General features: G+C 40.9%; 1 protein-coding gene across 16 annotated transcripts in view; it reads left to right on the top strand.

The window, feature by feature from the left end:
- The window catches only part of NUMB (NUMB endocytic adaptor protein), a 98,992-nt gene that overhangs the window by 36,694 nt on the left and 35,456 nt on the right, over positions 1 to 26,842 (top strand). For 14 of the 16 annotated variants that reach the window (XM_068162182.1, XM_068162197.1, XM_068162191.1 and 11 more), the window contains exon 2: positions 26,187 to 26,330. In XM_068162182.1, the coding sequence (XP_068018283.1) occupies positions 26,205 to 26,330 (126 nt within the window). In that variant the 5' untranslated portion in view covers positions 26,187 to 26,204. Of the gene's footprint in view, positions 1 to 237; positions 351 to 2,831; positions 2,853 to 26,186; positions 26,331 to 26,842 lie in introns of those variants that run through there. The other 2 variants (XM_068162183.1, XM_068162187.1) reach the window with 2 other exon arrangements.

Genomic DNA, 26,842 nt, shown 5'->3' with positions numbered 1-26,842 from the left:
TTTTTTTCCCCAAGGTGAATAACCAGTCTTTTGATAGGGTTGAGCAGATGCCATGATAAACTTCAGATCACTCTCTAATTAAGAGATCTTGAGAGATAAAATACCAGTAAGGCTGAGTAATGTTTCCTTTTTAAACCCATTCATCCTGCTTAGCTCAGTTTAGATAAAGATGTGCCTCCTCCTTGCAGGAAAGGGTGCAGATGTGATAAAAGCCTTTTGTATCAGCCAGTAAACTGAACTGGTCAAATGAACTGGATGTGGAGTGTACATTAGATGCTGCATAGTGAGCTTAATATCTTTGGCTATATAAAAATGAAGCAACCTCCAAATTGCTGCTGATCTCTTACATAGTAAGTATAACTTGTTATAGTTTGTGTGGGGTTTTTTCTATGATGGCTTTTTCAACATTGAGAAATCTCTTAAGGGCCAAAAATTCCAAATGTAATTTATCACCTCATGTAGCACTAGTTGAAAGCACTTTCCCATTTCTTTGTGTGTAGGCATAAATTCATCATGAGGTTACTCTTCTGTCATTAGGTAGTCAGAATTTGGGACATCTAAAAAAATCCTTTTCCTAGTTTAAAAAAAAAAAATCAACAATGAGCATTCATTTTTCAATGTTAAGATCAGAGCATAAATTCTTATCTTAAAATAAGATCCAGGTATTGAATTTAAAGCTTTTATTTTTTTTTTTTTCTACAAGAGATTAGATTTGATACAACTACGAAGCAAAAATCACTTCTCCAGTTGTAGCAATATAGTTCTGCTGATTTGGGGCTGTTTAATGGCTTCATATGAGGAGTAGTAATCTGGAGAAGTGCTCTTATCAAATAATTGCACATGCAATTGAAAAGGGATGGGATATTTTAGAGAACATATCTAGAAAAAGAGGCATTTATATGATAATGAACTTTTCCTTCTCATGCAGCAGCATGTTTAGTAAGGGTGGTGCATCTAAGGGTATGACAGCAGAATCTACAGTAACAGATCTGGTGCCTGGGAATCCTCATGCTTCTGCTGTCTTTGAAGCAGGCTCTTTGCAGCTGGGTGTTCTCTCTTTTTCAGGTGGATAATTATTCCTCTCCTACACCATGTGCATCTTGTTACTTGATGTCTCTAAACCCAGTAATAGCTCATACTCATGTACTTTTAATCCAGTGTAGTAGCATTAGCTCACACTTGGCGTGATAGGGTAAGTTTATATAAGAAAACTGGACAAAAATGCAGAAGGCTGGTGTATGCCAACAACTATATATAACTACCAACCCTTGTACTTATAACTAAATACTGTCTTTTTGGTTCTGACATGTAAAAAACAAAGTATTTGCAAGCATTTGCAGACCCCCTTTCCCAGAGACGTCTAGCTAAACTATGTCAACTGAATATTTAATGTGGGGATTGACTGGGGGGGGATAAAAACTCTTGTAATTTAAGGATGAAGTGAGACATTCTGGGAATATCTTCCTGACTGCCTTAATTTCAATTTTGGCTTCTTTCTCAGGGCAGGTGAATTTTTCCATCACTAACCTTGTAAAAAAACCTAAAAAGTATATTGGGAGTTAACTGTGTAATTGTAGCCCTCTGTGCTTCCATTAAGTGTTGCACTCCTTTGGAACAGGCTGAAACTTTCTGCTCTTGGGGCTTGTAACTCTCTTAGTAGTCTACCTTGAGATCCTTTGTTCTGTACAGTTATTTTTATAGGTGTCTGCTGAAGAGTCAAGTAGCTGTCAGTCATGGGACCAACTTGGCCGCCAGGGTGAAAGCAGGGTTCACAAATAACACTTGATTCAGTTTATGGAACTCAGCATACTATGCCGTTTACATATACAAGGCAATTTAAAATGGTTCACTTCAGATATTACCCTGCTGCTTGCCAGTTGTTTTTGCAAGTTTTTCTTAGGTTATCAGTGAACACAGCTGGAGCTGGCCAAGCCTTGCATATGCCTTAATGCAGAGGGAAATGAGGTATCTCCTGTAGAGAGCAAGGAACCTGTGGTGGCCTGTCCCACTGATGCAATTGCTCAGGCTTTCCAGAAAAGGCATGGTGTCATGAAGGTCTTGGTTAAGCTGTTGTACTAAAGAGGCCTGTTATTGCCTGCTAAAAACCACCAGTGTCCATTCTCTGTCACGCAAGAATGGACTTTATTGAGCACACTAACTGCAGAACAAAACCCCAAGAGTTTTGAGTACACTGTATTTTTAATTTTATATAGACAGTGTCAGTGCTGCTTCTGAATGAAGGTAATAAATGGCAGTCAAGGTAAGCTGTGCTAGCTTCTGCAGCAGGATATAGCTACTGCTTCCCATAGAGATGTCCTAATGCTTTATGATTGTAGTAGTCCCTTACGAAAGGTTTGCTTTGGAGTCGGGTGTCTCAGAGCTGATGCACATGCTACCAAAACCTATGCAAAACCAGACAGCTGAAGATGACACTGGTCTGGGTGCAGGGCAGTGTCATACAGATCTGAGTTTGATACCTTGGACATAGCCTTAATTTTTTACCCAAGGCCATGTCAAGTTTGTTCAGGTTTCCCAGAAGCATTTCAGCATACCTGACCCAGAATGAAGGCTGTCCAGGCCCTTCCTGTTGTATGTCACATCTGTGTACCTAACACAAGGAGATGTGGGCGGCAAAGAGAATTTGCAGGGAGTGTCTTGGGGCAGTCTGTCCAATGAAGCCAGTGTCACAGCTGCCTTCTCACTTCATGCTTTCTGTCCTGCAGAGGTTTCATTTCATGCTCTGACTTTTGGAGAATTAGATCACCTTAATTTATTTGTGTGTAGTGTAGCCAGCCCAACTCTGTGGGTAGTAATCAGTGGACTTCCTAAAACAACAGACATTTTTTCAAATGGTAAGTTAAGTACTAATAAAACCAATAATTTAATTCTGTAGGTAAAAGTCAGTGTTTCAAAGGAGGCATTTCTTTTCAGATAAGGGGTGGACTAGATTTAAATTACTAGAGGAGGGTTTTGTTAGCACTCCTGATGGAATTAGAGATGAAAACATACTCTTGGTTGGTTCTGCTTTCACCTGTTGAGTGATGTGTTTATTCCCTAAACTAGGCTGCTGAGCTTCTCTGTTTCTTAAAACTTGAATACCACATCTTTTTACCTTAGGATTTTGTGAGCTCTAAAATTTGAGGGATTCTATGGAAGATTGTAAGTGTACATCTTATCATAGCTGAGAACATTGTGTGGAAGTTCTTTTGAAGTTCCCTGAACTCATTTCTACTACAACCTTGAAATGTAATGAGATCTTTATAATTGTATTTACAGGGGGAATCTTCTACTTCGTACAGTAGGTACAGAAAATCAGGTACCACTTACTGATATGTTGAAACAGCTTTTTTACACTGTATGTAGTAGATCTATTTGAACATTCCTCTGGTTTGAAGATTTGAGCCTTGCTTGGATTGTAAACATCATGCTCAATAAGTTGGTCTGTAATGCTATTAAGATTTGCACTTCTAATCCAAATGTATTTCTTCTGTGATGCCTGTCAATAATTAGCTACCTTAAGCTAGATAAGGTGTCATTTAGCAATAGCTATGTTAATGATGAAGTAATTTCTTTTTATTCATGTTTTATTTCTTATTTACTTCACTATTTTCCTCTTTGGACTTGACATAATACATAGTAATACTGAGACACATTGCCTGTTCCCATAACCTGTGGGTAACTTTGTCTTTGAAAAGTGCTTGTTTATTTTCTTCTCCATTAGCAAAATAATTGTATAAAGGAGAATTGGAGCCAGAGGACTAGGTCCTGCTTTTGTGCCAGGCTGAGCATGGGTTAACTTTACATAATGTGCATCAACCTGGGATGCTAATGTTTTACAGAGGTGTTCAGTTGGCTCTTGCTGGTGTATTGCAGTTTTCTTGGTCTCTTCCAGAGTCTCCCTGTAGAGAGAAGGAGAAATCTGCTGAGAGCTTTATGTGTAGCTGTTTCAGTTTTACCAGTGTAAGTTAGTATTATTATCCAGCAAGATATATAGCCTTCTACTGTGAACCTCAGGACTGTTCAATATTTAAAGACTGGTTTCCAGCCTTCTTTCTTGTATCAGGGAAATCGGTATGTTAAATATCTGTGTCCTGCACAATCCACACCCTTCTACCCCTTGAGGAAAAGAATTTACAAGCTTGCTTTAGATATCCTGACTGACTCTCTTCAGACTGTTTTTCATAAGTACAGGGTGGCTTGCAGAAGAGGGCCTTAACAGTAACAAAATCTACAAAAATCCTTCTCAGTAGAAAACTCACTTAACTACAGAGAATACTTTGAAAAGTGAAAATATTCTCAGTAGGACAATATTCCTTGCCACAACCCACTACCCCCCAAAAAAACCAGCAGAAAACCCAACCCACTCTTGAGTAAAAGCATTTAAACTGCAAAACCTGGAGCAAATGGTGTGTGTGTGTTCATCTATGAATATTATCTTAAGCATGGGCAGATCTTAGTTATGTCCTGTGAAGTTAATTTACATGATCAGCCAAATCATTTTGGATCTTTTGCCTTACTAGATAATAAGGAAGGATGGAACTGGATTATCTGGTCCAGCTATGATGTCCAGTTTTTAACTCAGGCTGTTTGACATACAGAAGCTGTTAAAAGATTAATTTCAATTAACTGGGAAATTGCCACTAGATCAGGAATTATAGAAGTTAATGTGAATAAACGTGTATGCAGTCTGATTTTATTGTCCAGTTAGTAACCTATATTATGGTTTTTCACTGCAGAAGCAGGATAGGAAGGAAGCAGAGACACTTCAGGTCTTAGACAGAAAACATGGAAATGCCCCTTCAGTAGAGTTGGGTTTACAGGACAAAACCAGCCCTTGACTTAGCAGGGCCCCTCAGTTTAAGAAGGACATTGAGACACTTGAATGTGTCCAGAGAAGGGCAACAAGGCTGGGGAGAGGCCTTGAGCACAAGCCCTATGAGGAAAGGCTGAGGGAGCTGGGATTGTTTAGCCTGGAGGAGGCTCAGGGGAGACCTTAGTGCTTTCTCCAACTACCTGAAGGATAGTTGTAGCCACGAGGGAGTTAGTCTTTTCTCTCTAGCAACCAGCACCAGAACGAGAGGACACAGTCTCAAGCTGCTCCAGGGGAAGTTTAGGCTTGAGGTGAGGAGAAAGTTCTTCACAGAGAGAGTTGTTAGCCATTGGAATGTGCTGCCCAGGGAGGTGGTGGAGTCCCCATCCCTGGAGGTGTTCAAGAGGGGATTGGATGTGGCACTTGGTGCTATGGTTTAGTCATGAGGTCTGTGGTGACAGGTTGGACTTCACGATCTTTAAGGTCTCTTCCAACCTTGGTGATGCTGTGTTACTGTGATACATTAGACACTGGAGTTTTGTCTTCATCCTTATGTCTTTGTGTTTCAGGACAATCTGCTACCAGCTAATGCGTTGTTTTTTTTCCCCCCCAACTAATTTTGTTTTACCTAGAAAAGATAAATTCAGTGACAGGATTGTGTGTAATGTATGGGGGAGTTTACAGCTCAAATCCCTGATTTCTTCACAGCCTCATCTTTCATTTGCTGTTTTCATGAGAGTTCAGAATGTGCAGGCTGTATGCCTCGAAGCAGACCATTTCCTGAATGTCCTCATCCGCCTTAATTTTATATTGCTGAAATGTAACTCAGTGTGTAATTAGCATTTGGATCTCCTACTTAGGGCTCCAATCTCCTCCTATATCTACAGAACTATCTATTTATAGCAAACCTGCCAAATTTATTATTCCAGTGGTGAGCAACTGATTCAGTTCTCATTGTGATTCCTCCTGTGCCTACGTCAGTGACCAACTGTTGAGTTTTGGCATGTGCTGCATTCTTGGGTGTGGTTGTAGGACAATCCAAGATAGCCTCAGTTATCTTGGCATTGTTACAGCAGCCTGTCACAGTTTAGAGGTTCATGTTGGAGGCTATGAAAAGCATTTCATTCCAGACTGAATTATTATTATTTTATTTTTTTTTTGGGGTAAGATTTGAAGGAGGGAGGAGTTACATGAGTAATAAGGAAGCCCAGAACTACTTTGTGCAGTTCACAATCTCAATACATTCTAAATATGTTGTGAGTCATAGGGATAAAAATGTCCATAGTTGTAGTTGCTTTTTAACTCTGGGGTTTAGAATCCTGGGTACACTGAATTTCCTCCTATTCTTTCTGCCGTAGACTTGGAGTTAAGGAGGTTTTGTCTTGTAACACTAGTAAGTCTGTTTCCAGTCAGTGTAACTGTGATGTTTAATCTTGAGAAGCTTCTGAACTGCAGCTTGACTGAACAAGACAGGACTCAGCTGTGAGTCAAGGTTGAACACAGAAGGACTAAGTATGGGAGAGAAAATGAGCATGGTAAAATAAAACCCACGGTAGCTGTCAGAGATGATGCATGGACTGCAGCCCTTTCTTGTGACAAGGAACACCCAACAGACAGCGTGAATGTGAGTGTACTGGAAATTATTGTCACTTAATAGTGTTGATGTCACTCAAATTCAAGACTTGGAAAGGCTATGAAAATTCTATCAGTTTGTGTAGTCAGGCACTGTGTGCTCTACAGAATTTTTTTTTTTAATGTAAGCCCTGCATAAGTAGTGCTGGAGGACAACTTCCAGTGGTCCTATTTCACAAGAGAAAGAGGTGGAAGAATAGACCCTCAATTTTGAAAATGTGACCTGTATAGAGTATTTTCTCATAGTGAGGGAATGACAAGAATATAAACCCCACTAAGAATTCTGAACTTGTTCAGCTACTTTCTCTCTCCTTTACAGGAAAGATGGAATGACTAAATAAATGTCATTGAAGAAGGCTTATTTATGTAAACTATTGAGTGCAGATAACTGAAGAACATGTTATTGCATTGATAATTCTTCTTTTTTGGGTAATATTTGTGAGTTTATCAATTTTGAACCACTGGGAAAAATTTGTTTAGCATAACTGTTAAATATGCTTGATATGAAATTTGAAGAAAGGTGGCTTGTGGCTTCCAAAAGTTTTTTTTTTTTGAAGCATGTAATTCAAATGCTTCTAGACACTTGCATAGCTTTACTGTCGTGGGACTAAATTGCCCAGAAAAAGATATTTAACAGCTACTTGGCTTTTTCTCCTCCTAATGTGTAAGAGTTCAGCAGTGCTGCTCTTTCTGAGTAGGAATCTACCTTCTCAAGTCTGTGTTGTGAAAACTGTGGTGGTATTTAGAAGGGAGGGCTTTATATAAATAAATACCTTCAGTATCTTTCTATAGTGGTAAGCCAGGCTGCTACAAATGTTAAAAGAAGCCTTTTACAGAGAGATGAGTTGCTCCATGGCTCTTGTCTGAGAACCTTTTTCTGAACAGAATACTCCTGGGGGAGACCACTGTCTTTAATAGTGGCAGCTGTTTGATTGATGTGATGCTTGCAGCTCCAGGAAGCTGCAGCTAAGATGCTGCTGTGTGTAGATAATCTCTGGAGGTGAAGTTTGATCTGAGAAGATTCAGAATAGGCCATAAGCAAAGTAGAAGGATGGCACTGCAGTGTAGGTAAGTGGCACCTGATGGGCAATCAGCCTGTGAAATGAAATCTGTCCTCTAAGTCATGTGAGATATCTGTACCCATCAAGTGCTAGAAAACCCTCATAAGGAGACCCTACTCATTCTCATGCAGACAGCTTCTGGTTTCTTAGTGCTCTGTTGATGCATGTTTATGGGACACTGGTTGCCATCAGTTATCAGGGTGAAGATTGCTGCTGGAACACACTTTGAGTGGGCTTCCTTAGTTCTGCCATATGCACCAAGTGCAGCATGTGGCTTTTGTAATCTCAGAAGTATGTAAGATGATTCTTGATCATCCCCAGGGGTGGTGGTCAAGATCCACTCTTATGGAGCTTGTCAGCAAGAAGGGATTATGCCAGTTTCTTAGGAGATCTGATTTTTCTGGAGTGGGGTAAGCTGTCTTCCTGTCTCACTACAGTTCCTATGTCACTGATTTGCTATTTGTGTCCCCTGCTCCCAAGTTCTGCTCCTGTAAATAAGGTGAAGTTTAATACACACAGAGGAATTGTAGGATAATTGAGGAATGTGTAATTGGTTCTCCATAAAGGAAGATGGTGTTATCTCCCACATAATTTTAATGGTGTCCTAAATAGTGGTATCTGTATGATTAGTGTCTTGTATGCTGCATATTGTTTAAGGGACAACTGCACTTCCTGTAAGGAATAGAGTATATATTTTTTCAGTAGTTTCTGGCCTGAGAAAGGGAAGGCAGAGAGCACTGTTCAAAATGGTGGTCTATGAATGAAGTCGTCTGCCAGAATAACTGAGTTTAGTCAAGGTGCTGCTTGAATCACTGGATTCTGACATCACTGGTGAAGATACACAGTTGTGACTTTTATGGTTGTGTGAATCTGGCAGCACAACATTTAGTATCCTTCGCACTGAGTCTTGCCTGCCCTGCTGCTGGGTGCCAGGCATTTTTAGACTGCATTTTCTTCATCCTGTCTTCTGCTTTCAAGTTCAGTTGCCACCCCAGGAAGCAGCTGTCTTTTGTAGAGGAGTGATGTTCTCTGACCCAGGATGGAAACACAAGGCACATCATTTCATCTACTAGCCTGGGCAGCAGCAGCACAATTTTCTACTGGCCTGGGCTATAGAGCTCATGCTGCTTCTAGTGTCTGAGTCATTCATACTAGGAATGAAAATTGGTGCTTGCCACTGCTACCATCCATCAGCAGGCAGTGTGCAATATGGCAACGGTAGCGTCTGAATATGCTATCCAGAGGAAACTCCTGCGAGTGATGACTTGACTGCTTTGATCTGCTGCTTGCTCCATGCTGCATCTGGTTTTGAGCAGTGGCTGGTAGCAGTGTGCTGTGCTAGACATGGAAAGGCTGCCATGTGGTGCAGGATTTCAGGGTTGTTGAGTGCTATTTCTGTCTGTGTTGAGATTGAAGCTTTATGAGGCCCAGTGAGGCTGAAGACACTTTTCCTGGTTGTTTCCTGTTTGACTTTCCTTGTTCTTTTGCCAAGAAGTTTGAAGTTGGGAAGATGACAGCATGCCATTCAAGAAGCTGCTGCAGCTGCATGGTCTTCCAGCATGTGTTACTTAGGGCAATGCACTTTTTGGCACTCTTTCTGCCACCAAACTCTGTGTGCTGCAGTGGATCATTGTAGCAGCTTTACTGTAGTGAACAGCAGCTGATTTAGAAAAGTGAGACACCTCTGTGGCTTGCACAACTCCAGCCAGGCTGAGGTCCTTCAGTCAGACCAGTGTGCTCGAAGACTGTAGCCATCAGCAGAGCTGCTGAATTGCCGCTGTTCTTGGCAGCTCCGCCTGCACTCTGGTACCATGGGCAGCCTTACCTCCCTCTGGAAGAACATGGCCTGCTGCATGGCTGTGGGATATGTTTAACCATCTGAAAGGGATGAAGCGTGATGCCACGTATGACAAACGGGATCCTATTTCGCCTGAGGTCACGGCGGGAGTGAGGAACGTGATTTCTGTAGCAGGAGCAGAATTAATGTGAGGACAGCTTTAGGGGATCTGTATTCCCTGTCCTTTCCTCTGTAATTCAGTGTGATGTTAATACTGAACTTTCTTCCTGGATTTGAACAAGAAACAGGAACAAGAAAGCCACAAGCTGAATTTGCTCAAATAATGAACATATTTGCCATTTTTACCCACGTCTCAGCTGGCAGCTTGTTTGAAAGAAAGTTAATAGGCACTCAGTTACAGCACAACATGCAGTATTTCTGCAACTCCTACCTGGCCCAAGTTGATAAAATCTGCCTGACTGGTGGCTTGAGGTACTTTTAACTTACCTCAGCAGATGCTGCTTGTAATTATCCTTTCATTTGAAGCTTTTGTTGAAATAAAAGGTGCTTTTTCATGCTTTCCTGCAGTTTTTTCTTAAATGGACCATTTATTTGTAGGTCAGGGCTAGAATAAACAGTATTTTGGAACCTCTTAGGTGGGAGAACTGTTCATGAATAATGACCAAACAGGAGTTTGGTGAATGTGAATATTTAGGATTTTGAATGTGAATATTTAGGATTTTGGTATGCCTGGAAGAAGGTGATAGTCTTGTGTAGATAAACTGGGACCTTGAAAGGTGGCACTAGTGCTTTGAAATACATCTTATCTTTGTCTTTTGCATGTCTGGCTGATTGAGCTTTGTCTCAATAGGTGTTTTGCTGCACTAAGTATGGGAGCACTTTTGATCTCAATTTCTAGATTCTACAGACACATTCAGTGTATGTTGTTTATTATTCTGTGAAGGCTATTTTGAACTGTGAGATACACATTGTGGCCTTTTCTGAAATACATTTTGAGATGTGAGAGTACAACTTGTAAGGAAAACACACATGCAGTGGCTTGTTCTGGCTTTGAATACGTTCGTTTGTAGTACTTGTCTGTACTGTAGCAGAATATCTGTGCTGATCATGGAAGATAATAAAAGCTTCATGTTAACAATTGGAATTGATATGGGGAAGAGAAAGCCAACAGAAAAAAGTTGAATTATGATCTCTTATTTTATGACCAGGCAGGTGGTACAGTAAGGCTGAACGCCTAATATTCTAAGCCAAAGACTTGACTTGTGTGCTAAATTACCATAGATTTAATTTTGGCTAGAAGCAGAAATGCTGATGTGAGTGCTTGTGGTGCAGTTGGTAGGTAAAGCAGTTTTACAAGTTTGGAACAGTCTGTCTCAGGTAATGAAATGAGGTTTGGGGTGTTTTCCTTTCCATACTAGCGCATACTGGTTTAAGTGTTGTCTGCAGGCTGGAATTAATATTTCACGGTGCTGGAAAGATCAAGTATTTTGACTAGATTGTTAGAAAATTGAAGTATTGCTTCCAACTGTACTGATTACAGTTTTGTTTTTTAAAAAAGTCTTATATGGAGAAGTGTTGTAATTATTAATTTGCTGTTAGGCAAAAAGGGTGGAAACCATCTGTTTGCACGTCTGAGCTATTTAGAGAACGATCTTTTCATTGTTATGTGTATTTAAAGTAGGCTTCTATATCTGAACTGTTTTTTTTCTCTCCACTGAGTCTAGTGGGAGTATAAATAACCAGTTTGGATGGACCATTGGATTCACAGGCATTTCAAGCTGTATGTGATAATTGTCACTGAGCATGTAATTGTGGATTCATAATGTATTATTGCTGATCAGCAATCATGTGTTGCTGATTTTAGTGATCATAGCAAATCTTGGTAACTTTGTGAAAGGAAACATCTGATGTTACTATCAGTATCTCAAAACCTAGTGCCTGTGAGATTTCATAGCAGAAGCAGTTAAATTCTTGTCTGCTGCCCCCATAAAGACCACCATTGCTTATTCTCACAGAATCACTAAGGTTGGAAGAGACCTCAAAGGTCATCAAGTCCAACCTGTCACCACAGACCTCATGACTAAACCATGGCACCAGGTGCCATGTCCAATCCCCTCTTGAGCAAAAGGTGTAAAGTAGTGCAAAGGAAGAGGGAGTAGGGAGGGAAGTATGCATCTGTTTATCTGTGCTTGGCTTGGTGATCTTAAAAAACCAACCAAACCTTAAATGCAGTCTGATTTGATGTATCATTTTATCTCTTCCTTTTTTTTTTAAATCAGAAAAATTATCCCACTCCAAATGCTCCTCACATCCATTGAGATTTCCTGCCTGCCTCTCCCTACTGTGTAACCACCAAATGGTTTCAATATGCAAACATTGAAATCAGTAAGATAGAAGGTTTTGCCACCTGTCTGAGAAGCTTCAGGTCTGTGTGGCAAATCAATATAATGGTTTAACAATTTCAGGTTGTTCTTTGAAAGCAACACTCAGAATGATCTTAAAAATCCATTAGCTTTTGAGGCGCAGGCAGGAAAGGACATATTTGCAGATGGAATGTTTTTTGGTTTTTTTTTAGCTCATATTTGACTTGACTTTATCAACTGTCTGGTTTTGATTGGTTTTGCTGCTTCCCCCCCCACCAGCCTATAGATTCATATTTTTTGTATATCTACGGGGTTAAGGTTCTGGCTTGGAGAGAATGATTTTAAAGAAAAACACTATTGCAGAACCCAAGAGAAAAAACATAAGTCAGCTACTCTTTCTACTGTCATTACACTCTGTGACACTTAGGGTTGGGGAATTTTTTGCCACAAATTACACAGATGAGGCTTTTATGATGTTAAATAGAATCTTAGTATCATCACAGAATGGCTTAGGTTGGAGGGGACCCTGGAGATCTTCTGCTCCAACCTCCCTGCCATGGGCAGGAATGCCTCTCAACTAGACTCAGCTGCCCAAGGCCTCATCCATCCTGGCCTTAAAGCCCCCCTGGGAGGAGGCAAAATACTTAAAAAAGATACCTCTTGTTATGCTGCTATATAGTTTTCAAGATTGCTGAATGTGCCACTGCAGTTGTGCTTGGGTCGTCTTAATGCTTGCAAGCAAGCAGATGTGGAAAACATTAGGCATGAAACGCATTTTTATGTGCTGTGTAATCATAAGAAACACTGGTTGTGTTCATACGAAATTGTACCCTGTTTAGACACTTCTCATAGGGACTACAGCAACAGATTCCTTAAATATCTTGTCAGTTCTCTGGGTGATGAAATGTGTGGCTGGTATTGGACTCTGGAGAGGATGCAGAATCATAGAATCAATAAGGTTGGAAAAGACCTCAAAGATCATCAAGTCCAACGTGTCACCCAACACCTCATGACTACTAAACCATGGCACCAAGTGCCACGTCCTGTCCCCTCATGTACGCCTCCAGGGACGGTGACTCCACCACCTCCCTGGGCAGCACATTCCAATGCCTAACAACTCTCTCTGTGAAGAACTTTCTCCTCACCTCGAGCCTAAACTTCCCCTGGTGCAGTTTGAGACTGTGTCGTCTTGTTCTAGTGCTGGTTGCCTGGGAGAAGAGACCAACCCCCTCCTGGCTACAACCTCCTTTTAGGTAGTTGCAGACAGCAATAAGGTTTCTCCAGGCTAAACAATCCCAGCTCCCTCAGCCTCTCCTCACAGGGCTTGTGCTCGAGGCCTCTCCCCAGCCTCGTTGCCCTTCTCTGGACACGTTCAAGAGTCTCAATGTCCTTCTTAAATTGAGGGGCTCAGAACTGGACACATGTTTTTAAAGGTATTTAACTGGTGGGGGAATTCAGAAAACAATGCATCCTATGTGCTTAAAGGAATTTATAGCTTGTATCTGACTTTGTTTAGCTGGCTTCTGATTTGATTATCTTTGTGTAAAGCAAACAGACTTCGGAAACTTTACCAGGAACTAACGGGATTGGTTTGCAAAGAGCTATTATGAGGAAAGAGTTATGGAATGACTCCAGACTTGCACTGGACAGGTGTACAAATGGTAACATTAATTTCTAATGCAATAAGAATCTTTCTGTAAAGAAAAAGAATCATGTTCTTGCATGTCAGCCACAGTTGTTATGCTGGGCACCAGAGGAAGTTCTCTAAGAAGGTTCTGCCTGTCTTTTCTGTGAAAGTGAACTTTTTTTGTGTGGCTAGGCTTATTGAGGGGTGATCAGATGCTTTTTCTGGCTGTCAAAATATCAGAAAAAGCTACTGTATCTGTTCTTAAGGGTAGTTTTTATTATCAAACCCTGCCATTTTCACAAAAGCTTGACACAAAGCCTTCACAGCTTTATTTTATGAGTTTTAAGTCAATACTAAAAATTCCTTTTGTGGCTCTCGCCTTCTTGCCTGCATTGGGGTGCAGTCAAAAGTGTAGCTTTTTAGCCACTTAAATAAAGTTCATTTAGCGTGAACAAGCTGAAGAAAATGCACAGATAAAAGGACCTTGATTATATTTATCTAACTGTTGGAGGATGGGAGCTATTAAAGTGTCTTGAACAGTCACATAACAGCTGCCAAGCATTGACTGAGTGAAATGCTTGGGCCCACCGTAGTAACGGTATAACAAGGAGTCATCTGTCATCCTGCGAATGTATGAGCCAGTTTTTCCTTGCACATACTTTGATTTTTCTAATTGAGATTGACTAGTGCACATGTGGCTTGTTGTCACAGTACGTCAAATTTTGTGAGATACCTGAAATTAATGTGCTGGTTTTCATTTAAATGCCTTGAACTATGGAAAGTAGCTTCTGGAACTACAGAAACTGGCTTCTGTGGGTTTGGGAAGGGGAGGTCTTTACCATGTGCTATCTCGTGCTGGTCCTGGTGTAGCTGGGTGCTAACAGCTCTGTTGTGATGCCGTGACAGCTGTAACACGGAGGCTTGGTGGTGAAGGGGGAGACCAGCTTGCAAGCTACGCTGGTTCACAGCGAGGGCTCCCTGGCACAGTTAATTCTCTCTGATACGGTCATGTTGGATTCCAAGAAAGAATAGAAGTTTAAGGCAGACATGGAAAAAAGCTTTCCCAGCTGGTCAGATTGCACTGGATGATTTCCTGAATGGGAAGCTGCACCTCCATTATATTTTCTAATAGCCTTTGGAAGGTTTTGATTAAGAAACTGAGCTGTTAGGTGTTGTGGGTTTGGTTTGGGCTTTTGTTTGGTTGGGTTTCTTAAAAAAAAAAACTTCTGTTTTCAATTTGTAAAACATCCTAGGGCAAGGAATCCTGCAAGTTAACTCTGTATCATGAGATAAATACTTGTATTTTGAAACCTAGACTGTGAGAGAATTCCATTGTCTATGCAGTCCCTACAAGAAGGACTGGAAAATCACCATCCCCTGTTCATTTTCGAACATTTGTGACGCTGTAGTTTTTGAAGTTCTCCCCACCAGCAAATAGCTTTTCTGAGGTGAAGACCTTTCATGTATCTAATCTATCCTTGAACAGAAGCTGTTGATGTAGTCCTAATCATCCTTATTACCTTCCTGCACACTCTACCTTATTTCAGAAAGGGTATATTCGCTACAAGAATGGTGTGGTATTGAAGCTGAGCACAGTCTGGTCTTGTGCTGCCTCATCTCACTGGGTTTGCCCTGCCCCTCTCGTAATAATTCTTCCTGCTCCTTGCTTCTTTGACAGTTACCATTTTAGAGGACTGAGCATGATTTATGGTCTTTCCCAGACAATGGTAATAGCTGAATTCATATTCATCCTTATTTATAGTTAGTGTCTCTCTTACCTTTTTTCCCCCGTGCTTTTCTCTGCTGTTTTTATTGCAGAATAAGTTCTTGTGATATCCTCTTGTTTTTCTAAAGTAAATTTCATCTACTCCAGAATATTTTGCATTAGCTGTGAACAGTGAGTGAACTATTTGCTTTTGAGTGCATATATGAATAAAAAAATAAATCAGTGTTTCCTGTGAAGAACCCTGTATAACTCCCCGGTCTGCATCTGATCATGCTGCTATTCTTGTGTAATTTATGTACTTTCTCTGTACCTGAATCCTACTTGCTGCCAAACTTGGCAGCACTACTGTTGACTCCCACTGGAGATGTCTTATAAAGCTGATACAAATGTATAGTTTGTTCCAAATGTTTCCGGAACGTGGGCAATATTGAATGGCCTTTTAAGGCTGCTGTGTGCCACTATTGCTGGACCAGTTGTCCAGAATGCCCTGGCTCTCACTTTTGTGTTGAGCCTGACCATCATATATGAAACATTGTGTAATACTTTAGCATGAGTACACCTTTTTAATCTTGCTAAAATGAATCCTCCAAGTAATCTGATTTAGAGTCCTGAGTCACTTTGCTCTGGATCCATAGCTTGTTTCTCTGCAGTTGCTGCTCTCACTCAAGACCTAGAACCAACAATCCAGTTTGTGTTCATATGTTTCTGAACTCACAGTACGAAGGTAATGATGCTGTCCACAGCACAAAGGTATAATTGATTTATTGATATTTGAAATTTTCTGCTCCTAAACAGCAGATGTTTGTTGTACTGGATGCAATTTCTTGTTTATTCAGGCACTGATTATTTGGCTATAAAACACTCATAGGTCCCACTGAAAAAAAATTCAGTGTAAGAACCTTAGATTTGTGACTGATTTGCTGATAAAATAAGTTTATTTTACTTGTAAAAGTTATTTTTGTTTCATTTTGAAAATGCATTTATTTTAATGAGATTTGACATACTTCAAGCTTTGTTTCTTGGATTTTAGTGCCTAAAGGAAAATTTTTCCCCCCACTGCTTCAGCCCTTTTTGTACTTTGCTATCTAACCTCTTCTAAATTCAGCATGTATTTGTAAAGATACCTTTAAGCTGGAGATGTTCATGTTGGAAAGCTGTTCAGTTGTCTGAGATTTAATGCTCTAGATGTAAATGATTCACTTAGAAATGGCATGACTTAATTAAAATTCTTCACATGTGTGCAGATGAGCTCAAAGCAGAATTGTCTGAACTGCTTTCCACAGGGCACAGCTAGTGTTTCGTTAGAAAACTTTTCCTTATTTTCATTTGTTATAGGTAGTATAATTGAACTAGTTTTGTATCATATAGTGTTTAAGAGACCTACTTTTCTCTAGTGACTGACAGTCATTGCAGGATGTTTTTAGAGGGAGCCTATAAAAATAAGCACATTACTGCCTTATATTGCTGCACTTAAACATTTTAGTGTACTGTATAGGACTACAGTCAGTTTGCACTTGCTGTGGAGTCTGATTAGTTGGGATGTTTGCTTTGGAATAGCTATTGGTGAAGAAAATGAGGCTTTTATGTGCTGAGCTTCACGGGTTTGGGAGAGGCAAGTGACTTCTCTTAGAACTGCTATAAAAAATGAGCACTGTGTATCTTTAGCAATAACTCCTGTCTTGCGGTGATCAAACTGGTATTCTTCTGACAGTTTCAGAGTTGTATGTGCAGTTGCTATGCTGGTACTCCTGGTAGATACTCTTGTGGAATACTGAATGCTGTATTTAATTGCTGCAGTCTGGGGATATTTCTGTTTATAGGACAAAATTCTGAGCCTCAGGATGGGGCTTTTGGTAGCTGAATATTGTAGCCACACAATTAGTAATGGTGTACTGGAGTGCAGTTCTTGATCTCGTTCCCTGTTATTTCGTAAGCTGTCTGTAAGCAATTCTTGTTTAACTCAGGGTTTTGCCTGTAAGATGTTGCTGTTGTAACATTATCCTCCACTTCTTCCACTCTTACCCATGGTGCAAATAATTCTCAGGTGCTCTGGAAACAGCTGTGGAGTACTGATGTTATACCTTTAGCTCAGGCATAAGACAGCAAGAAGTCTGGACTTGAGAGGATGGCTGGTACCTCACAGCTTACGATGGCAGGGCACCACAATTTCTAAGAATGCTGTCAGAGAAATGTATATTACTATTACAGCTCAGACCTCTTCTGCTGTGTTTTCAAAGTGTGATCAAAATACTACTTTCACTGCTGGAATGGCTTCAGTGGTCTTTTTATTGCATACCCAGCACTTCATTTTTCTGCAACAAGGAAAATCCCCTGATTTGAGCTCTACATGGTAATAGCAGCAACAGCAACAAAATGTATTTACCGGCTCAACAAATGAACTCATGTTTCACCTTTATGTGTATTTTGATGTCTTAGAATGCTTACTTGTAGCATTGTATTATTAGATCTTAATTGGGTAATGAAAGGGTAAATGGGTTGGAAAGCCATGTGGTGAATAATGTGGTTAGTCATAGCCTATTGCGTAAGCAGGACTGTTAATGTTTTAGTGAGCATGCTCGTATGGTTACATGCCTTCCTCTGCTTCAGTGTGACAGTGCTGGATTTAATTAGATTTTATGGGATCTAAACTTACAGAAAGGCTCAAAGTTCTGCATTCAAAGTCTGACACATGGGGTGACCTTTTCTTCCTTAGAAGATAAGGGTACTCAGTGTTCTTGTGCTGGTGAATAATTGCAGAGAAGCTGTTGCAGGGCAATTGCAGCAAGTTTTGGCTAACCTTTACAGGAGGCTTGGAGAGATAGGGCATTACATGTTTTTGTACTGTGTGAGTGGGAGAGGAGGGGAGACGGTTTGTTTAGCAGCAATGTTTAATAAGGATTTCTCAGAAGTAAAGCTCCATCCTGGCCGCTTCATAATACAGGGACAGACTATTTACCTTGGCAGCCATCAGCTTGCTTTCCTAGCTTGCCTCTTCCTTATAAATGAAATGTTCTTACCTTGTCATCTTAAATTTAGAGATTCAAGCTGTGCATTAGAAAGCAAAACAGATCTAGATGTTTGGAACCGCTGCTTCATATTTGTGCTTGTACTGCAGGTATGTCTGCCAACCCCAAATCTCATCCCAAGAAGATGACTATAAAAAAGCATATTTCCTTGCTGGTGTCCTAGTGTTCTGGTATAGCCAATACTTAAAGGAACATTGAAGTGTCAGCAGTCAACTGAGTTTTACAGGAAAATATGGCCATGGTCTAGTCATGAGGTCTTGGTTGATAGGTTGGACTTGAGGATCTTTGAGGTCTCTTCCAACCTTGGTGATACTGTGATACTTTCTGAAATACAGAAGCTAACACTGTTTGCGTTTCCTGGTGCAGACCCCTGTGGATTTTGTAATAAAATTCAGGTTTTGGTAATGCTAAAAAGAGAGCTGTTAGACACAAGTTGTTGGATAGATGTCACCATCACCATGTCGTACTTGCACAAGAACTCAAAAGCCAGAGTTTTCTGAGGACATAGATCGTCAAGATTTCTTGAAGATGCTGATCCTGAGCTGTGCTGAGGAATGTTTCTGGATTGTTTTCCCAGTAAGTAGGTTAGGCCAACACTTTTTTTTTTTTTTTTTTTCTTTTCCCAAGGACATCAAGATAATTTGCATGTCCTCTAAGGTCTGAAGTGTCAGGTAACTTTGGCAAGAAAAGTGGATCCTTACTCTGAAAGCTTTGATGTGAAGAAGGCTCCAAGGTGACCTAATTGTGGCCTTCCAGTATCTGAAGGGGGCCTACAAGAAGGCTGAGGAGGGACTTCTCAGGATCTCAGGGAGTGATAGGACTAGGGGGAATGGAATGAAGCTGGAGGTGGGGAGATTCAGGCTGGATGTGAGGAGGAAGTTCTTCACCATGAGGGTGGTGAAGCCCTGGAATGGGTTGTCCAGGGAGGTGGCTGGGGCGCCGTCCCTGGAGGCGTTTAAGCCCAGGCTGGATGAGGCTCTGGCCAGCCTGATCTAGTGTGGGGTGTCCCTGCCCATGGCAGGGGGGTTGGAACTAGCTGATCCTTTTGGTCCCTTCCAACCCGGACTGATACTATGAAATGCATACTATTTCTTAAGCAAAAAAAAAAGCATTTTAGAGATGGATGAACTTGTTGCTCTGGGTTTCAGGCTCTCTTTGGCTTGGTTCTTCTTTTCTTGTTTTAATTTCTTTAAATTAGTATTAGCAATATTGGGTGCATTTCCCTGGGAAAGATCACTTGGGAGCTGATAGTTGTGCAGCTGCTTCTACCTCACCTGTACGTGGCTAGCAGGAACTAGATGTATGAATGGGGCTTTAAAAAAATTACTTAGTCAAATTCTAACATGTTAATTGAATTAGTTTTATGTGAAGAGTTGTCAGTTTTAGAATGATCCCTATAGCACCTTGTTCTTAAACCCCTCTTCTTGAGATGCATGCAGGAGGACTTCTCTCTGAAGCCGAATGGCTCCGGGGGGGTGTGTGTGTGGGGGGGGGTGTTCCCTCCAGCTCCCTGGCTAGTCTGTATTTGTTGCAGGCTGCAGAGTGCTTTGCCCTTATTTGACCCGTGATTTTCTTTTTTTCTAAGTTGGTAAATGGGAAACAGTATCCAATTCTGAGGGAAAACAGAAAGTAATCCCAAACCCTCTGAACAGTTTATAAAAACTGGCTTAAACCCAGGTTTTTATCCTTTTCCATTGCAAACAAAAAAGACACTACATATTTGAATGCAGATTAAATGACCTTTGTGAAGGCTAGAGTTCAGAAGAAAGATAAAAATGAGTTTGTGCTGGTTTTTTGTTCTCAGTGTTGAAACTCTTAAGTGGTTGCTTAGTGTGACATTTTGTAGCCTAAAATTTAACTCCTTAAGTTTGTGAATGCAGTTCAGGTACCAATACTGTCCTCCTGCCCTGCAGGTCCTGTGGTTAGGATCACCTTGTAGCAGCAACTGCTCTGCAAAACACATTTATGCAAAATGCAAATGAACTGCTTGTCTGGAGGTATGGGTACACAGGTATACTGCAAGCTCCAGATTGCATCAGCAGCAGCTCCCACCTGATCTAACTTCAGTGACTGTGAAGCTTACCCATCTCTCACTGAAGGGTAAATTACTGGCTTGTGCTCACTGAAGGGTAGAAGTGAACACAATTGTACAGCACAGCAGCTAACGAGACATGAATTAACATGCTGGTTTATCTTGCAGTAATTTGTTCTGCAGCCATAACCTGATGATGCACAAGGCAATGAAGCCCAGAGTGATTCAACATGCGCTTTTATCTGTGACAATGTCATTTCTGCCTCTGTGCTACCCCTTGAGTTGTCAGTGAACTGATAGGGGTTAAAATGACACCTTTTCAGGTGGCCAGAAGGATAATGGTGCCAAATGTCTCCTTTAATTAACTTTGGAGCTGTTTTCCAATACCTAAAGATAGATGAATTTGCATTCAAATAAACAACAACATAGTTGTATAACTTACTATGACAATAACTTTGTCTTTCCAGTGTGTTTTGTAGATGCTTGTATGGTGCTTTGGGAGCTGTTCTAATGTTTAGTGTTGTATTCTCTTGGATTGCAAAAGTGGTGGAGGTTTTCTTGTTCTGTTGTTTGGCGTGGTATGGTTTTTTCCCTCCCGACTGGCCTGACCATGCAGATGTTGAGCTGTCTGCAGATAGCCATGTGGTAGAGAGATCCTTGAAATGTAACAGAACCCAGAGTGACTTGGTATCCTCTACTCCAGATGATCTTGATGCCTCTGCTACTGTTTTGTCTCTGATACAACACTGTGGTTTATGATTTAATAAGATTTTGAGTTTCCTATCCTGGCATTTTACCAGATTTCTCTTCAAATTCTGTTTCTCTGTTGCCCTGTCTCTGGGCCCAAACTGTGAGTTCAGGTTCTAAAAATGAAAAGGAAATAGTGCATGTGGTGGTTTGGTTTGTTACTTCTTGGTTGTTTTGGTGTGGTGGGTTTCTTTTGGTGGTTGTTGGTGGGGTTTTTGTTTGTTAGTTTTTTAATACATTTGATTACAGGATGAAAATCAGTTGCTAAATGTAGAAAAATGAGCACAGATAGCTTTCAGCCTATGTAAGCCCAAGGCAAAGTATTAAAACTCTTTACAGCATCACTGATACCATTGGTTCAGTAGAAAATACCCTGCTAGCTTTTTGCAGCCGGGGCTGGTGTCTCTGGTGTCAGCAGGCATGCTGCACTGATAGGGAAATGTGAAGTGCACTGCAAAGAATTCAAGTAGAAAATGCTCACTTGTGTTTTTTCTGGAGCTCCTGCACAGGGCTTTTGAGCTCTGGATAAAATTAGTAGAAATCTCAGCCCTTCATTCCAACAATTCATGTGTTTCTCTCCTGAATCCACAAATATGCAGCCTGGGTGAATTGTTTTACTTAATGCTTTCCCATCAGACGGCAGTTCTAGTTCTATTGGGGTGAAGTGCATGTTAACAGCAAATAAGGTGTTTATAGGGCACACTGCTTTGCAAACTCCTGGAAACAGTGGTATCTCAGAAAATCCCAGTGTGGCAGTGGGAGAAAGATTGTTGTTTGCCTGACCAGAAATTAACTTTGCTATTTGGTAGCATTGCTGTTAAATACAAGAGGTTATTTTTAAACTGTTTTTTTGCTATCATAACCTCAAAATTAGAACATATAGGGAAATGGGTTTAGTTTCCAGTGAAAAGGAAATACTTTTGGGCAAAATGCCACTTCAGCTTCTCAGAAGTGTAGTTGAGGAACTCTGATTCTCATCTTCCCCTATTGATTGAGATTCCTGGTCAGAATAAATCACTGATAAGGTTCTGGTCTCATGGGCAAAAGCAGTGCTTCCTGGGAGAGGTCCAAAGAAATGCTTACACAGGAAAATGTTGTGATAAGGCAATTAGATTGCAATTTCACAAGCAATACCGTGTGCTGTTCTTGTGTTGTTACTTACTGAAGCTTTTGAGGTTCAGAGCTACCTTGAAAACTTTTCCCCAGGTTGTTTTTAAACCTACAAATGTATACAATTTCTACAATGTGTTTTTTAGCACATTGCATTCAGATTACCAGCAGATGAGCCTTACTGCACCTAATTGAATTGGCTTAAGTGTGTGTTACCCTTCTTGGCAGAACAGAGTATCTGTGCCTCTTTCTCAGTCACCAGAGTGCAAGGTTGGCAGGTGGACTCTAAGCCATGAGCTGATCGGACTCCTTAGGCTTTGTGCCAAAGCAGCATTGTGCTGTGGTGCTGCCAGTCTTCAGCAGAGACAAGAGCAGGTGTCTGTCCTCGTGAGCTGAGATTTGCTGGAGGACATGACACCTGCCCAAGGTGATTGAGTGCCCCCCCCTTGAAATTCTGGTTCCTTTAGACTGAATGATGCATAGACTTCTCTGTCTGACATTTGTAAAGCAAAATAAATTACTAAACTGCTCTAAGGCCTCTCTAAACCTTAATGGAGAATAGAAGCCTTGCACCACCTCTTAAAACTTCCAGAACTGCCTTTGCATATTCTTTCTTTCCTTCTTTTTTTAATGGGTTTTAGCTTGTAAAATAAAGAAACTGTGTCTGCAGAGGAGCTGCTTCAGCCTGTTTAGTGGTAAGAAGCCTGCATGGTTTGTATTATGTGCACGTGTTCTAAGCACTAAATCCTGCCAAGTAAATGGAAAAAAGTATTTTATGTTACTAGCTCTGTCAGGCATTTTGCAGCTATGAAGGAATGAAACTAGTACTGCTTCATAAATAGATCACTGTGATTGAGCATCCGTGAGCAACTTCCTATCCCCGCTCTTACGCTGCTCCTTAGAGCCCGTGGCTGTTGTAGGTAGATGCTGCCTTCCAGGGACAGTCCCTAGCTTTTGCCATACATCTCAGCCCTTCCCTTAACTTGCACAAGAGGTTTGGATTACTTGGAGTGCCTCACTGCTTTCAAATGCTCATCAAGCAGCTTTGATCACAATTTGCTGCAAAAGTAGAGTTTGATCTGGCTGTTTGCTGACACAGAAATGCTTACTGAGGTGCCTGAAGACTGGAATAAAGCCAGTGGTACTCCAGTCATCAAAAGGGGCAAGAAGGAAACTACAGACCAGTCAGCCTCAGCTCCATCCCTGGTAAAGTGGTGGAGCAGCTCATTTTGGAGACCATCTATAGCCACATGAAACAAAAGAAGGTTATCAGGAGTAGCCAATGTGCGTTTACTAAGGGGAAATCTTGCTTGACTAATCTGATAGCCTTCTGTGAAGGCATGATGAAATGGGTAGATGAAAGGAGAGCAGTCATATACCTTGACTTCAGTCAGGCATTTGGCACAGTCTCCCATAACATCTTGATGAGAACTCAAAAAATGTGGGATAGATGATTGGGCTGTGCAGTGGATTGTAAACTGGCTCAACAATGGTGTTCAGAGGGTTGGGATCAGTGACACAGAGTCAAGTTGGAGGCCTGTGGCCAGTAGTGTTCCTCAGAGATCTGTACTGGGTTCTGTTTTGTTCAGTATCTTCATTAATGACTTAGATGAGGGGATAGAATGTCCCCTCATCAAGTCTGCTGATGATACAAAATTGGGAGGGGTGGCTGACCATACCTGAAGGTTGTGCTGCTATCCAACAGGATTTGGACAGGCTAGAGAGCTGGGTGAAGGTGAACCTCATGAAGTTCAAGAAGGACATGTGTAGAATCCTGTACCTGGGGAGAAATAACACCAGGCACCAGTACAGATTAGGGGTTGTCCTGCTGGAAATCAGATCCAAAGAGTCCTAGTGGACAGTAAGTTTTCTGTGAGACAGCTATGTGCCCTTGTGGCCAAGAAGGCAAATGGTGTCCTGGGGTGCATTAGTAAAAGTGTGTCCAGCAGGTCTGGGAAGGTTCTCTTCCTCTACACTGCCCTAGTGAGACCATACCTGGAAAACTGTATTTAGTTTTGGGCTCCACAATTCATGGAAGACAGGGTTCTACTGGAGAGAGTCCAATGAAGAGCTATGAGGATAGTTAAGGGACTTGAACATCTCTTCTGTGAAGAAAGACTGAGAGAACTGGGACTGTTTTGTTGAGAGAAGACTGAGAGGTGTTCTTATTTAATAGTGTCTATAAATGTCTGAGGGGTGGGTGTCCAGAGGAAGGGGATAGGATCTTTTCAGTGTACCTGGTAATGGACAAGGAATAATGGATATAATCTAGAACACAGAAAGTTCCATTACAACATGAAGAGAAACTTCTTTGCCGTAAGGGTGACAGAACGCTGGAACAGGCTGCCCAGAGAGGTTATGGAGTCTCCTTCTCTGCAAACTTTCAAAGGCAGCCTGGATGTGTTCCTGTGTGGCCTGCCCTAGGTGATCTTGCTTTGGCAGTGGAGTTAGATTAGATGATCTGTGAGGTTCCTTCCAAGCCCTAACATTCTGTGCTTATATTGTAAGAATGCCCCACAATTAGAATAAACCTTTATTAGAATAAACCAAACCAGGTTGGAAGAGACCTTCAGGATCATCGTGTCCAACCCATCAACCAATCCAACCCACCCAAACAGCTAACCCAAATGCTACAAGGCAGCACTGGGCTCATTTGTCTCAGGACTTGTGAGGAGCATGACTTTTTTGCACTTCTGATTTTGATATCACTACACTTAAATTTCCCAGTTCTAGTGATATTGTGGTGTTTTACTATTACTAATTTTACACATTACTTCTAATAGAGTATGGAGAGATGGAAGGTTCTAGAGACATGAGCCAAGGCCGTGCCTGTAAGATAGAGTGGGAACTGACTTGCCCAATGACTTACAGGCTTGAGGAGGAAAGTATCAGTTGCTGAAGGAGGGTTTGGGGAGTCAGTGACAAAATTCACCACCTTGTCAATTGAAATGGCTGAAGTGTATCAGGAGGTGTAAAACAATTCAATATATTTAATTTGGCTGATTGGAATTAATTGCTGACTTTTGTTCAGCTTTGAAATAGTTGTGGTTTGAATTTAAGTGTCAAATACCACAAACATATATGTGTTGGGTTTTCTCAGCCATGTCAGATAGTTTTAACTGGGAGACACTAGTTCTTTTCACGTGTTCAAACAGCTTTGAAAGCTGCTTTCATTCAGAGGCTGTCTGTTGACACCCATAAATTTCTCTTTAGTTCATTTTAGTTAATATAATGGGAAATAAGCATATATAATCCATTTAGATTTTGTTGCCTTGCAACCTGCAACAGTTTTTGTTATCAAAGTGAGACATCATGGTTGTAAGAAGACACTTCTCCAGGAGAGAAGTTCAGTATCTCAAGAAGCCCTCCGTGTTTTCTATACTCCTGATATTGTATCCCATCTGATTTTATGTCTGTGGATGAATACTGAGTCTTTTTAGTAGTTGTTCTTTCTCTGATAGCTTGTTGGCTAATTATAGTTTGAATCTACTAAAGGTGAATGTGTCTAAAATAAAGATTGGTTTGCATATAGAAACTGATACATCAGAGAACAGTGTATAAAAAGCACCTAATTCTAGGCTTTGGAAGTATAATTACAGAACTGTCTTGCCCCTTTGAAGGGGTAAGGCTTTGTAATAATTTAGAGATTTGTCCAAGACATCACAGTCAATTTGGTGCATTTCTATTTTAAGAACTTCTGCCAGTGGACTAAGCAAGTGCTGGACTGTGCCTCTCAGTACAATTGTGTACATATCACTTGTGCTTGAAGAATAGCACAAGCACCTAATATTTTAGGAACAGTCTTAGGGCTGTGAATCTTAGAAACAGTTTTAGGGCAAGGTAAGGACACTGCCTGTGTGCCTCAGAAGCTTGTTCTATGGCTGTCCTGCTTGATTGCTCTAGGTAGGTGTTTAACTCCAGTGAGGCAGGATTTCATGCACATCTTGAGAGCTCCTCTGTCAGCTATTTCGGGTGACCTTATGCTTGGAGTAATATTTATTTCTAGGTCTAATGCTTGAGTTGCTGTGGAGTGATAGTAAAAAAGTAATACAGATTTGTGTTTTCCACTTTGAAGTGACTATCTATCCCTCTTTAGCTAAAATATTTTCATTTCACAGGTACTTCCATTCCTATTTGCAGAAGGTCGTGTTTTTCACAGGTTTATTTGTTCTGATAGTGCTTGACCCAAACTGGGTAATTGTGTGTTTTGGTTCCTATTGAAAGTACCTTTTTTTTGTTTGTTTTTCCTTCTAGGACGTGAAAATCTGAGAAATGAACAAATTAAGGCAAAGCTTTAGGAGAAAGAAAGATGTCTATGTCCCGGAGGCCAGTAGGCCTCATCAGTGGCAGACTGATGAAGAAGGCGTTCGCACTGGCAAGTGTAGCTTTCCTGTTAAGGTAAGACTTGCTGCCCTTCTTTCTGATATCCATGAGGTACTCTTCTTTGGGGTTTTTTAGGCAAGCATAAGCCAGCAATATGCTTCATTACACACTGACCTATTTTACAGTCAGCTCTCATTGCAAAGGATGTGGCTTTTTTTTAAAAGCCAGATGACTCATTTAACAAATGCCTTGGAAGAATCACTGTCTGAGAGATCCTACATTATTATCTAGTTGAAATAAATCATGTAGCCAGGCAGTAGAGTAATGTAATATTTGTCTTCATTTTTCTGGAAGAGCAGAAATGATAGACTTCTTGGATTGCATGGAAGGGTACTCGGTGTTCTCTCTTAAAAGTGGAGTTACCGTTACAGTTTGACTTGTAAGGTAAGCAGTGGGTTGTGCTTGGAAAGGAATCCATCCTCTGTTTTGGTAATTGAAAACCTTGCCTAATAACACCAGAGTTTCCTTCTAGTGCTTGAGGTTATAAGCATTTGCTAACTTCTGAGAGTGTCTTCTGTGCTGCGGTT

This window comes from Melanerpes formicivorus, unplaced genomic scaffold (assembly GCF_026170545.1).
Source record: "Melanerpes formicivorus ecotype bairdi unplaced genomic scaffold, bMelFor1.0.p_v2 SCAF_62, whole genome shotgun sequence".
NCBI classification, from domain to species: domain Eukaryota; kingdom Metazoa; phylum Chordata; class Aves; order Piciformes; family Picidae; genus Melanerpes; species Melanerpes formicivorus.
Note: the sequence above shows the minus strand (reverse complement) of the source record. Positions and strands in the feature narration are given on the sequence as shown.